This window comes from Indicator indicator, chromosome 9, assembly GCF_027791375.1.
Source record: "Indicator indicator isolate 239-I01 chromosome 9, UM_Iind_1.1, whole genome shotgun sequence".
Classification (NCBI taxonomy): domain Eukaryota; kingdom Metazoa; phylum Chordata; class Aves; order Piciformes; family Indicatoridae; genus Indicator; species Indicator indicator.
In genome coordinates, this window is record NC_072018.1 from 12,263,447 (window position 1) to 12,277,923 (window position 14,477).

General features: G+C 40.4%; 1 protein-coding gene across 1 annotated transcript in view; it reads left to right on the forward strand.

Annotated features, from left to right (window-relative positions):
* EIPR1 (EARP complex and GARP complex interacting protein 1) overlaps positions 1 to 4,125 on the forward strand; it is a 62,947-nt gene extending 58,822 nt beyond the window's left edge. The window contains exon 9 of the mRNA XM_054383539.1: positions 3,951 to 4,125. Coding sequence (XP_054239514.1) covers positions 3,951 to 4,125 — 175 coding nt within the window. The remainder of the gene's footprint in view (positions 1 to 3,950) is intronic.
* The last annotated feature ends 10,352 nt before the right edge of the window (positions 4,126 to 14,477 follow it).

The following is a 14,477-nucleotide window of genomic DNA, read 5'->3' on the forward strand; positions in this document are numbered from 1 at the left end:
TTCTGTGTCTGGTGTTATGCATCTAAATTAAGGCAACAAATAACCTGGGCATTGTCATCAGGAGTTGCTAACTATGAAATGGAAAGCTTCTGAGATAAGAATAATGCACAGAAAAGTCTAGCAGCATTCTTTTAATCAGTGATGCATCAAGAATAAGGTATTAGGAAAAATACACTCATCAGTGATATGACGTGCTAGACTCTGATTACCTATTGTGTATTAAGGAGAAATTAAATTGTAGCAATTGATAAAAACAAAAGGATAATTAAAATATCTAAATAGACAAAAATACCTTAAAATAAATACACTTTCTACAATGTGCTGTGACTGAAATAATCTTTTACTGTAGACTCTTTTTTTTTTTTTTGTAAAGGTATTTGTTACCTTCCTTAAGTAAATGTCAGTGTCATGGCTGCTAAGTCTGTAACTTCTTGCATTATATTTAATTTCTGGGGACTTAGGAGAGTCTGAGCTGATTCTTTCAGAAATAAAAATGTGTAAAAGCTGTGTAAAATTTCACTGAGAGTAAATAGTTTGTTGTGAGCCTCAGAAATGGAACAATTCTGAGTGCCCTTGATTCATATAGATTCAAAACCAGTATCCTCAGCCTGCTTTTAGATTGCCAAAAAAAAAATCACACCCATAGCCAAAATGCACACAAGTCTCCAAGAGATTCCTGTTGTCACCAAAAAAACCCCATCACAACCAACCTTATTCCATCTACTTTTTTAAAATTGCTTTGAATAGTCTTTCACAAACATGGAGTAAATTCTGTTCTTTATTCCACCAGCAGAATCCTGGGCTCATTAGCCATTACATAATTTAAAGGCTAATCTGTTTTCATTCACTGTGCTTGTAAAGGATGCTTTTGGATTTTCTGTGTTGTTCTTGAGACACAGATTGTGATGGAATTAATGGTTTTCCATCCTGATTATCTGATATAGTATCTAGCTCTTCTACACCAAGTGATCACTGCCATAAGGATCTTCTCAGAGTCTCAATACTTGTCTCAAAGCTATGCCATTCTTAGGCACAAGTAGTCTGTACAAAACATTATCATAGATCTGTGCTATTTAAAACAAACCCCCACCAAAATCTGAATTCTTGTGGCCTGAAGAACCACATGGAATCATAGAATGCACTGGATTGAAAGGAACCTCAGGAGGTCTTCTAGTCCAGCCTCCCTGCAGCCCCAACTAGATCAGGTTGCTAAGAGCCCTATGAATCCTGACCTTGAATGCCTGCAAGGATGGGGCCTCCATCACCTCCCTGGGCAACCTGGTGTGGTCTTCCATCACCCTCATAGAGAAGAACTTCTTCCTAATATCCAATCTAATCCACCCTTCTCTAGTTTAAACCGTTGCCTCTTGTCCTAGTGCTACATGCCTTTGTAAACAGTCCCTCCCCAGCTTTCCTATAGGTGCCATTCAGGTACTGGAAGGCAGCTATAAGGTCTCCCTGGAGCCTTCTTTTCTCCAGGCTGAGCAAACCCCAAGTCTATTAGCCTGTCTTCATAGGACAGGTGCTCCAACTGTCATTTTTGTGGCTCTCCTCTGCACCCTTTCTATCAGGTCCATGTCTTTTTTTTCTGTTGAGTAATGTGCTTTCTTCTTCTGGCACACAATTTCTTTCTTACAAGAGAGGAGATTTAATGTCTAGACAATAATAGACAATAATAAAAGACAGTTAAAAATTGTGGTTCCAAATGGAAATGCCAAACAGAAGTTCATCTGCAGGCTTCTTTCCTGAATGCTCAGTCCCCTATGACTTCTGTAAATTAAATTAGATGAGCTGTGTTACTTGAATGGAACACTGAAATAACTCAGAGCATACAGAAAATAGTATAATATAGAAGTGTATTTGTCCTTGTTTATCCAACCTTTGGTTAACTGAGACTCCTGGTTAACTGAAAGTCGGCCGTGTCCCCTGACAGCCATGTGTACTGTGCATTACTGCCCTGCTTCTCCAGAGAGACATCTGAAACCTTCAGAATAATGGAGTTGTGGGTAAGTGGGTGAGCACTGCATGGAGCACATTGCTGTCTGGGGACATGACCAACTTTCACTTAACCAGGCATGTCAGTTAACAGGAAGTTAGAAAAACACATTGGAGGAGATGAAGTGTCTGTGTGTGTGTGTTTATTAGCTCTCTGCTGTTAGGTGGTTTGTATCAAAGTACATATTCAGGAGAAGTGCAAAACAAGCCTGCTCTTTGCCATTAACCAGAGGCTGTGTGTTCGTTGTGCTGTGACCTTTTTTGTGTGTTTGTTTGTTTGTTTATGTTGGTTGACCTTAAAGGTAGTGTGAGTAAATGATGAAAGTCCTTGAAACTAAACACCTTAAGTTGTTCTGTAATGTCAGACTGCCTTTGGTTTCTTTCTCAAATTCAGTTGAATTTTGTTTGCGCTGTTAGATTAGACACTAGAAAGAAATTCTTTTCTGCGAGGGTGGTGAGACACTGGAGGAGGTTGCCCACGAGAAACTGTGGATGCCCCCTCCCTGGAAATGTTTAAGACCAGGCTGGATGAGGCTTTGAACAACCTGTTCTAGTGGGAGGTGTCCCAGCCCTTTGCAGGGGGGGTTAGAACTAGATGATCTTTATAATCCCTTTCAACTGAAGCCACTGGTACCTGGTGATAGAACAAGGGGCAGCGGGCACAAACTAGAACACAGGAGGTTTTGCTTGAACATAAGGGAAAATTTCTTTCCTTTGAGGGTACTTGAGCACTGTACCAGGCAGCACAGAGAGGTTGTGGAGCCTCCTTCTCTGGAGAATTTCAAAATCCACTGGGACAGGATCCTGTGCAACCTGCTTTCAGTGACCCTGCTTTAGCCAGTGGGGTTGGACTAGATATCGCCAGAGGTCCTTTCCAGCCTCCACTGTTCTGTGTGCTTTCAGAGTGAAGCAGTTCAAGGCAAATACAGCCAAACCAGATACTTCGTTTTTGTAGTCACATCTGTTTAAATGGTTGAGTAGCAGTCAGAAGGCTCTTTGGCTTTGCTTTGTGTTGGGAGGATTGCAGCTGTAGTCCAAGACCGTTTCTGGGAGGCAGGGGGATGTTCCTGAAAGGCTGACTGATTCCTGTTGGACAGAGGTGATTCTCTGTGGGTGAGGGAGTTTTAAGGTCATCCTCTGAAAATTCACCTACCCTGTAGCTACAGAATAATGTGCTGTGGTGTTGCTGTGAGAGGAAAGGCTGTCTCTCTGAGTGGAGGGCAGCAGGGCAGAGCAGAATCAATGATTCTTGGGTGGTTTGAATTTCAGAGAATTGCCTGAATCTGTTTTTAAATATTTGCAATGCAAAAGAGAATCTGTGTGTCTGTGATGATGTAGGAGACCAGGAGCTTGAGTATTGCAGTGGCAGGTGAACTGTGCAACAGTAGATGAGAATCCAGTGTTGTAACTAGAAATAGGAGATAAAAAAGTGTTCAGAGTAGTGCTTCCCTCTCCCTTCCATTACTCTGTAGAGAATGGGTCTGGGATGGCAGCACAAGAAAGACTTCTTAGTTACCTCCACATCTCTGATAAGATTATATGTTATTTTAAGAAATTAATAACAGGGCCACGGAAGGAATAGAGCATGGTGAGAGAAAAGATGTTGCTAAAAATGTGTTTAAGTGCATTTAGATCATACTCTGGTTTTCTTGAGAGAGAGAGATGCTTAGATTAGGTTCAGAGAGACTCTGAAATGCACTGAGATTGAGAGTAAGAGACACTTTGTCTTTGCATATGTTTTTTTTAATACTGACTTGACTCTGCTGTGTGATCTGACACTTAGGTACCTGCAGACACCTGGTATTGAATATTTCCTTCGAAGCTACTACTACATTGTATACTTTAAGTGGGAGTTTGCATATCTAGATGTTAGTGACAAATACTGCCTTTTAAATCAAGTGTGTTCACAGATCCCTTACTTTTTTCTTGTTTTGTGTGTCTGTTTTCAATTTTAGGATTAAAGAGCCCCTTCAGGACAGTGTAATAGCAACTTACGAAGAACATGAAGACAGTGTTTATGCAGTTGAATGGTCCTCAGCAGACCCGTGGCTTTTTGCCTCTTTAAGTTATGATGGAAGACTTGTTATTAACAGGGTCCCCAGAGCTCTTAAATATCACATACTGTTATAATTTATTTAGATTATGATGTTGTTATCTTGATGTACACATTTGGTATTTTTTTGGAGTTGTGAGGTTATTTTGTTTGTTTTGTTTTTTTGATGTTTTTCTTTCAGGATCTATGTAGTTTGAAGTATAAATGTTAACATTTTGTTATTAATGTCTTTACTAATATAGACAATTTGTCTTTCATGTTTGCCTTGGAAAACTGTGATGCATTTTCTGAAGGCTGTGTGAATTAGATATGTTTTTTTTTGGAAAGGACTAATCACTTTTTGTATTACAAAGTTTCTGAGTCTGAGTACTTGCCATGCTCTTATTACTTCAACTTTATGCAAATATAGTGGATTACAGAGATGTTATTATGCTAATCCAAAACTGGGACAATGTAGGGTGCATGTAGCACAAGTTGTCTTCTTGTTTACAAGAATAATATTTTATCTTTCTGATAGAAGCAGCCTTCAGCTCTTAGCTGGGGCCACATTCTGCTAACACTCTGGCCATTCTTTAGTGTTCATAAATACATGGTCTTAATAGGTTTTCTTCATGCAGTCTAATATTTTAAACCCTTTTTCTGCCATTTTGCATATCTTAAGAAGAAATGTTGTTTGTGAGGGTGAAACCCTTAAAATGTTATTTTCCATTTAAGCCTTACAGTTGTTTCAACAAAGTTCTATCCTGTAATTTACAAACTAAATGCAATTTTGAGCTCTGTGTTGTTATTGAAAACAATATTAGCTTTTACTTAAATGGCATATATACTCATACAGTGCATTATCTGTATTATCCCACATTTATAGAACTTATCTGTGCTGTAGTATATTTTGAGGGACTCTGGAGCTATGCCATTGTTAACCTGAAAAATCTCTTTAATTTTTAGAAGTAGTCTCTCTTATCCTTTTGACTCTGTGCTATTCTGCAGCATGCTGCAATGATATAGCAGGCTTTCAGCTAAGCACAAAATATTCTTTGCTATATCCCTGCTCCCCTTTGCTGTAGGTAGCCATACCTGACCTTGGTGTTGGTAGCTGTCTTGTTAACAAATGCTAAGACCAGGCAGATGCTGCCCTATAGGAGAGTGCCCAGGAAACTCGAACTGTTAGATGGAAGGCATGGTGGAACATGCCTGTGTGTACTGACACCCCTCCTTCCCCTTGCACAGCTTGATGAGAACTCTCCTGCTTGTTCTTTGTGCAGTCATTATTTCCTGTTGCCTTTTCAACATTCTTATTTCATTCCCATTAACTTCAGAGCCTGGGTTTGTGTGATGGTGTTGGTTGTGGTGACATTGTGTAAGGCCACTCTGAAGAAACAGCAATGAGTGTGGGATGGAAAGATCAATACCAGCCTCTTCCTGTGATTCCTCCTGTTGCTATAGCAACTGTGAGTGTTAGTGTTGAGGGACAGCCTGCTGCTCACCTCTTCTTGTCCTTACCCACTCACAGATCGAAACATGTCCAAAAGTGATTTGTTGTGTACACGCAGCTGCTTCTGTGAGAGTGTGGCCAACTGCTATAGACCAAAACATCCAGGAAAGATGAAAGCTGGATTCTATTTCTGGCTTTCTTAAAGAGCTTGTTTGGAAGAATTCATAGGAGTGAAGTAATCTAATTAAATCATCTGCCCTATTGTTTGTATTTGTGTGATGATGGTGCCTGTCTGCTCCAGAATGAATGCTTTATTGGGGATTCACTTGGGCTGATTTTCTGTGCTAACTTGTGCTGTTTCAGATTATCTCAATATGTAATTAGGCATGAGCTATTCACCTGTAAACTGTAAAAAAAAAAATTACATTTTCCAAATCAGTAGTGCTTCAGTTGTCTGAATATCAAAATCCTTTGTTTGGCTTCAGCTTTAGAGTCATATCATCGTTTTGGTTGAAAAAGACCTTTAAGATCATCAAGTCCAAGCAGTCTCTAACTCTGCCAATGCTGGTGCTAAACCATGACCCTCAGCACCACATCTCTGCCTGTTATAGTGTGGTGGGCTGAAATTCCCCTCCCACATTAACAACACTAGACTAGCTCAGGTCAGAAGCAAATGAAGCTGTATTTACAGGCAAGAACTCCAGTCTACAATGGAATGCAATGAATATGTACAAATATACAGTATTTACCAATATGTACAATTAACAGAAACAGCACAAAACCCTCCTAACCAAAGCCAGGAAAGCTGCCCCCCTGCCTCCCCCTTCCCTGCCTTCCCCAGATCCCCCTGGCAGAAGGAAGAAAGACAAGAAGCAGAGAGGTTGTTAGAACTTAGCTTTCAAGGTCAGTATGCCAGTATGTTATCTCCGAAGCTAAGCGCAGAGGAGAAATGCTGACTGCCCAGCAGAGAAACACCAGACAGACTAACAGACAGACTGAGACTTTGTTTTGAGTACTGACTCTTAAACATTTCCATCTCGCCAATGGAAGTGTTTAGAATAATCTTTATTTTGCTTTCTTACATCCAATTCAGATTTATTTACATTCTTTTACTTTTCTGCTCAAATTCTATGAAAAGAAATTAAAGGCATAACCTTAAAACCATCACACTGCCTCTTTGAAACACCTCCAGGGATGGGGATTCAGCTGCCTCTCCATTCCAGTCTTTGAGAACCCTTTCAAACAAGAAGTTCTCATATCCAACCTAAACCTCTCCTGGTGCAACTTGAGGCCGTTTCCTCTCATCCTATTGTTACTGGGAAGAGGAGACCAATACCTGCCTCACTACAACCTTGTGTACTGCACTTTTATATGTGTAGCTTTCAGTCTTCAGACACCCCATACCCTCTCACCCCCCAAAACCAGAAACCAACAAGACCTGCAGTTTAAAAACTTTAAAACATTCTTCACAAAAGCAATAAAAGTCTAATGAAACATTGGTGCCTGCTAATGCACATGGCTGTGTGTGAAGTGTGAAGCTAACAGGAAATCATGTAGAGGTATATGGGATTTGATTTGATTATTAGTGTGTAATAAATTTGGGACAAATTTCAGTGTAATTTTTAAGTGGCTGTATTTTCTTTAATATTGTAAGTTTATACAGGCTGGAAAGCTCTGTAAACAATAACAAGAAATACTTTATTTTATTTTAGCTTTGTTAAATGTACATTTCATTCCATAGGGAAGAAGAGAGATGAACAGTGGAAAGGATGGGAGTAGCAGGTCAATTTTCAATGGAACATATTAGAGTAGAATCAGGAGAGCAAGAAGGGTCAGCATTTAATCATTTTCAGCTCTCTGTGAATCAGGATCTGAGCTACAGGTAAAGCACTAGCAGCATTATGGAAATGACCTTCAGAAAGGGAAAGCTTTTGACAAGATTTCATCCCAGGCTGTTAGAGAAAGCAAGCTGCTGTAGGATACAAGGAAAGGTTCAATGATGGTTAAATAACTGATTCAAAGATAGGAAGCAGGATTCACATTTCATGGCAAAAAGAAATTACCAATGAAGTCTACATGAATCTGTGCCTGGGCTGCACTTTTTGGATAAAGGGCTGCACAGAAACATGTCAAAGTTCTGCAGATGCTGTGCATAGTAGTAAAGATGACTGAAGAATTATGGAGGGGTCTTAGTTCGGAGTGGCTGGGTGATAAAATGGTAGATGAAATTCAGTGCAGGAAATGTGAAGTCATGGATATGGGGTAAAAGAGTCATTTTACATAACTACTGGGGACCAGTATATGGCTGCTACTTGACAGTAGTATCCTAGGAGTTTCCTGGATCTTTAAAAACATTAATTTAATAGAGGTGAAAATTTTTAAGTGTTGGGAATTACTACAATACAAATAGGGAAGAAAATAAAATATTGTCAATCCATTAAACAATATATTTGTAAGTCTGTTGTATGTGCTCTTGAAAATGGATGTAGCTCTGGTTTCCATCTCAAACCCAATGCAGTAAAACTAGGAATGATTTTAGAGGAGAGTGACAGAAATGATGAATAGCATGCAACACCTGTATGAGGGTAACTAAATAGACTGAAAGGCAGATGGTTGAGAGGGAATGATAAAAGTCCATAAAATCACAAGTGGCAGAGGAAGAGGATGAATAGGGAGTCATTGTTCACTGTCTCTCCTGATAACCAGAACTAGAGGTTATTAAATGGTATCTGCATGTGGTAGCTCAAAGCATATGAAATGAGGTGGTTTCTACAGGCATGAAGGTGAGCTATGGCACTCCTCCTTAACACACACCCCATTCCCCCTCCCTCTACAAAAGAAACAAAATCTCATTAATGTTGAAGTTTACATGACTTGAAAGTAACAGAACCATTACTTGACCAATGAATTCATGAAAGGCAGCTAAATATAAAGGCAGCTTCCCTGGCTTAGAAAATCCTTTTGAACCGTGAATTGCTGCACACTACAAAGAGCACTGGCAGAGAATCCCTGTGTGCCTGTCCATTCTTTACTTACCTCCCTGGACATGTGCTATTTGCCGGTGAAGACAGAAAATAGGAGTTAAAAATAATAACTAAATCTCTAAACCTTTATTTCTAGTGCTGAGACAGTGCATTGCTCCTGCCTATTCCTCTCTAGCAACTTACTTTAGTTGCAAGTTGTGTTTTTGGGGATTTCAGAAAACACTCACGTCTCAGATGAATTTCTTACTGAATCCTAGTATTATTTCTGGAAACTATCTTGTTGCAAACACTCCTTGGCAGTAAGACTATGGAAGCAGGCAGATTTTGGTACAGCAAGGAGTCCATCACTGCTTTGGAAATTCAAATCATGACTTCTAACCGATCTCTCAACTCCGGGTTGTTTTCATTGTCTCATGGAGAATACTGTTTATGCAGTCAGGTATCAGCACTGCTAAGCACACCATTGTTGTGTTTTCAAACAAACAACCTCTTAAATGACTTCTTTTTTTGCAGATCACATCCAGGTAAGAAGCTTTAATAGCTCTTTATTTTGAAAAAGCAAATTGTGGTGTTCCTTGAAAATGTGAAGTTGACAGCGCTGCCATCTGCAGACTTGTTTTATTCCAGATTTGGTGCTGGAGATCTTTTGTTTGTCATCCACTTAATGTATGTGTCTAGAATAGAATTAAAAAAATGCTTGAGATGTAGTTTTATTCCACAGAAAGTGTATTATGAAGGAGAAAGGAATTGATACATATTTTTAAACATGTTTTGATCATTATCTAAATGAAACTGACCAAAGTCAATACAAGTATTGGCCATTTAATGAGAAATTTGAAATAACTATCTGATTGTCTTAAACTAAAAATGATGCTAACTTCAAATTAAAAAAAACCCAGCCAACCAAACAAAAACCAAACAGACAAAACCCCCACAACCCCTCCCCCAACAAACCCCCAAATAACTAACAAAGAAAACAACCAAACAACAAACCTCCACCGCCAAAAGGCAAAATCTCTCAGTACTGATCTGGACTTTCTGTGGTGAGAGCACTAAAGTTAGCCTGACCTGTATTGAAGCCCCAGAAGTTAATTAACTGCTTGTCAACATCAGTATTAATTTTTGCTTCATGCCTTTCACAGAGGTGGGGGGAAATAAGAAGCTGTGTGATCTGGATTATGCTCAGCACCGAAACCAGTTGAAAACAGTGCTTTGTAGAGAACAAAGCTGCCTGACCATTGTAGTTTCCAACTGACAACAAAAACATGGTTTCTGTATTTGCCTCTTCATTTGGAATTCCTAAATCTTACAGGTTGGTACCTCTTGTAGTAATTTAAGACTGAAATTCTACATCCTGTTTAAGATGGCCTTCAACAGTGTCATCTGCTCTAGTCTGACGTGGTAAGATGCCAAGAGGTAGATATGCCTTTTGGCATAACTGAAGCAGTGCAAAGCAGGTTATGATCATTAAGATCAGTGTCTGAATGCAAGTTCGTAGTGCTGTGGAGCTGCCATTTGGGTTCCCAGAGGATGTTTGGTTGGTTGTTTTTTTTTCTTTCTTCTTTTTCTGGGGGATAAGAAGAGTTTAAAACTTTGTGTTACCTGTGGTATGAATGCTATTCTGAGGCTGCAGACAGCCTGTGGTACCTGGGACAGCAAGTGAAGTGACTAAAGTGCAAAGCAGATTTTAGAGAAGCTTGGCCTTCTCATAAAGGTATGAATGCATGGATACTCTCCACAATAATTTGCACATTGCTAATGCCCATCCCACCTGCTGCTTTGGTCCGTGAGAAGCTGGTGGAGTGGTAAGAAAACGGCACACAAATTTGGAGAAAAAGGCAAAGGAGAAGTAAAAGGAAGACTTACAAATACTTAGTGAAAAGTGAATTGAAAAAGAGAAGATCTGGGAAAGATGAGTTTGGAAAACAGACATAGGAAAGATGGAAGAAATTGCCATTAAATTAAGTAAAGTGAAAGATACAGGGGTAAGAAGCTGAAAAAAAAGATAAATTTGTTTGTTTGGGCTATGATATTAAAGGTCCTTAAAATTCTTTCATGTTAATCTCCCCGCATTAACAGATTTAAGTGCCGGAAAATTGCTATTTTGTATTGCAGTATTTTAGTTCTGATATTGGAGCTGGTTATTCTAGAATAGTTGCTGTCAAATTCTTCTTCGTCCATAAGTTACTAGTCTGAACTTGGATTTGTATTGTCAGGATTTTTAGGTGATTATTATTCTTTTCAGAGATCCAATTGCAGCTGCCTGTGTGAGCAGCTGTAGTCCTTTTCAGTAGGTAATCAACCCAAGGGAGGGAGACCATTCCAAGTAGTTAGATCTGCAAAAGCATCTGTTTATGACAAACACTATTTATCCCCCTGTTTATGACTTCAGGGGAGTGTCCTAGTGAGAGCAACCCAAGATATTAGATGTGATTAATAAAGTGTCTGAGGCACATCCTCCCTTCCACACTGACTTACCTTCCAGTAAAAGAATAATCATAGAATCATTTCAGTTGGGAAAGACCTTGAAGATCATCAAGTACAAACATTCTCTAACTCTACCAGCTCTACTAACTAACTCTCTAACTTTACCAAGTCTGGTGCTAAACCATGTCCCTAGAGGTTGAAACACCTCTAGGGCTAGGGATTCAATCACCTTCCTGGAGAGCTTGACCACTCTTTCAATAAAGAAATTTTTCCTAATATCCAACCTCCTCTGGTGAAACTTGAGGCCATTTCTTCTTGTCCTGTTACTTGGGACACCCACTTCACTACTACCTCCTTTCAGGGACTTGTAGAGAGACAGAAGGTCTCCCCTCATCCTCCTTTTCTCCGCACTGGACAACCCTAATTCTCTCAGCCACTCCTCACAAGACCTGTTCTCCAGACCCTTCACCAGCTTCATTGCCCTTCTCTGCATCTGCTCCAGTACTTCAATGTCTTTCTTGTAGTGAGGGGCCCAAATCTGAACCCAGGACTCAAGCTATGGCCTCACCAGTGCTGAGGACAGAGGGACAATCAATTCCCTAGTCCTGCTGATCACACTATTCCTGATCCAAGCCAGGATACTGTTGGCTTTCTTGGCTACCTGGGCACACACTAGGCTTTTTGAGCTCTTCTTGTGAAGATCTGCCCTGTTTCGATGCTACAGATTTTGGTCCTACATCAGCCTCGGCTTCGTAAGGGGGTCTTAGTGCTCCAGCACAGAGGATAGCTTTGGGGAGAAAGAGATGAATGAGTCTCACTAAATCCAGGGGCCAAGCTCCCAGTGTGGGGGAGCATAGCAAGTGTATGGGTTGCTGTTGCCTTGCAGCTATAGCAACAGCTGCCAAGCAGCTGTGCTGAGCAGGGAAGACCTCTAACGTACCTTATCAGCAAATTGTCCATTTATTCTGATGCTGCCCCGAGTTCAGGATTTTGGCAGGAGGACCTATGGAAAAGCTCTTAAACAGAATGAATTTAGAAGAGTATGGGAAATCTTGGAAAACCCAAAGATACCACATACTAATCAATGAGCTGAATCCTGGGGTGGGAACAGACTTGGTAGACAAATTCTCTGAACCACTGCCGAGTTTCTAAAAAATTTCAGAGAACTGAGAAGACAAGAAAGGCTGGGAAATAGCAGAAATGATATTTGGAGCTATGTGGAAAAGCAGTGCATGGAGTTGGATAAGGAAATGTCTTTCAGAGGGAGGAAATTTAAGCCAAATTATGAATGTTTTATTTGGCTTTTACTTAGATTTTTCTTTTTTTTTTTTATATAAACACCAGTTTAAATTTGAGCAAATGTAAGTGATTATGTGATTACATTCATGCAACAAAGTGTGGATCATCCCTTGTGTTACACAGAGTAGCCTTGTAAGAGGGATGCCCCAGTTCCCTAAAAAACAGACCAAAACTTTTGTGTCCTCTCAGCTGTGTCTCAGTTTACATATATCAAGATTTTGAGCAGAAGTTAGATTTCTAAAGCTGATTCCAAAAAAGAAAAAGGGATTATGCTGCTCAGGATAATGAAAGACTAGCACAAGCAGGAAGACATCTCCCTATTGTTAGGAGGTTGGCTGTGTGACACGTTTAATTGCAATTACAAGAGAGTTAGGCTGGGGTCCATGCATGTCTACTGATAGCAGCTGGTGGGTGGATGGAGCCATAGGTGTTGCCTTTTTTTTGTAAGGTGGTCTAGAAAAAGGGGAGAAATCTGGAAAATACATTATTGCTGGAAAGTCTGTTAGGAAAAGCACACATGAAGGCTTTATCATAATAGGAGCTGTTTAATCCTTTGTAGAGCAAATACCATAGACTCATAGAATTGTTTCAGTTCGGAAAGACCTTCAAGATCATGACCAACCATCGTATAACTCTACTAAGATTGGTGTTAAACCATGTCCCTTAGCACCATATTTCTGCATCTTTGAAACTTGTCAAGGGATGGGGATTCAATCCCCTCCCTGGGGACCCTGTTCCAGTCTTTGAGGACCCTTTCAGTTAAGAAATTTCTTCTTATATCCAACCTAAACCTCCCCTGGTGTGACTTGAGATCATTTTGTCTCATCCTATCACTTGTCACTAGGGATAAGAGACCAACCCCATCTGTTTCCAACCTCCTTTCAGGGAGTTGTACAGAGAGCAAGATCTCCCCTCAGCCTCTTTTTCTCCAGAAAGGAGAAAGCTACCAGAGAGCTTCAACAACTCTTCTGCCCATCCTGTCAGTTGTGAGTGATGGCTACCTGGATTTGGTTTCCTAGATAGACGCATATTTCTGACCTGTGTTTTAATCATCTCTTTCCAGTGCTTTAATATCTTCAATCTAATTGTTTGAGTGACATTGATAAATTCTGTACAATTTCTACTGCAGTTCACAGGCATTTCTTGCGAGACAGAGAGGGGAAAAAAAGCTGCTTTTGTTTTGGAGTCTTCATGATGCTGTACTGGCAGGTATTCTGGTTTCTGTTCCTGTATCCTATACCTCAAGGCTCAAATCACAATTTAAATTGTACAGATTTTTGGACTGGTCATTGCTGAGGGCTAAGAAGAGCTACAGAGGAAAGCTGAGCATGACTGAAGTGCTCATAGTCATCAGAAAACAGAGTCAGCTGGAGAGAAGGAGGGAGTAATTGTTGCAGTGCTGCTCCCTCCCTCCCTGCTTGCACAGAAAGACATCAGCAGCGGGGAGGAAGCTACCTGAGGTTATTAAGATTAATACTGCCAGAAATTCCAATCAGCTCACACAAGGCTGCTCCTCAAGGCTGTCAGATGCCTACTGCCTTCTCTGATTCAGGCGGGGCCACATCAATTTCAAATTTCCCAGCAGAGATTGCTATGATTTATGAGTTTAGGAGGCTGATAAATGTGGTTAGTTGAAGTGTTCATGAAATAATTGAATCAGAATAATTTCAGTCAGCTGTGCTCAATTTATTTTCTCTGATAACCACAGGAGGGTGCAATTTTGGATTCAGAGCTTCATCTCAAGGATTTCTATCACAGGAAAGGCATTGTGGAACCTGGAATAAGAGCAACTTAATTTTTATCAGGCCTTTATGACAGCCCTGATGACTTTAGTGAGCTGACTTTAAGAGCCATCAGAACTGGACAGTAATTACCTTGAGCTCTTCTGGTATTGCCCATGACAGAGGCTTGAGCCAGTTCTAGTTTCTGTGTTGTGTGGATCATGTCTGCTGGGAAGGATAATGAAAGTTGTATTGCTCAGTGTTTGAAAACCACTTTACTGTTCAGTTCGGAGGGTCACAAAGATGCTGGTGGGACTGGAACATCTCTTACAAGGAGAGGCTGAGACCCAGGGCTCTTTAGTCTGGAGAATCACAGAATCATAGAGTGCTAGGGGATAGAAGAGACCTTGCAAGGTCATCTAGTTCAACCCCCCTGCCAGAGCAGGGTCACCTGGCGTAGGTCACATAGGATTACATCCAAGAGAAGACTAAGAGGGGATCTTCTCAATGCTGATCAATATCTAAAGGATGGGGCTGGGCTCTCTCCAGTGGTGCCCACTGATAGG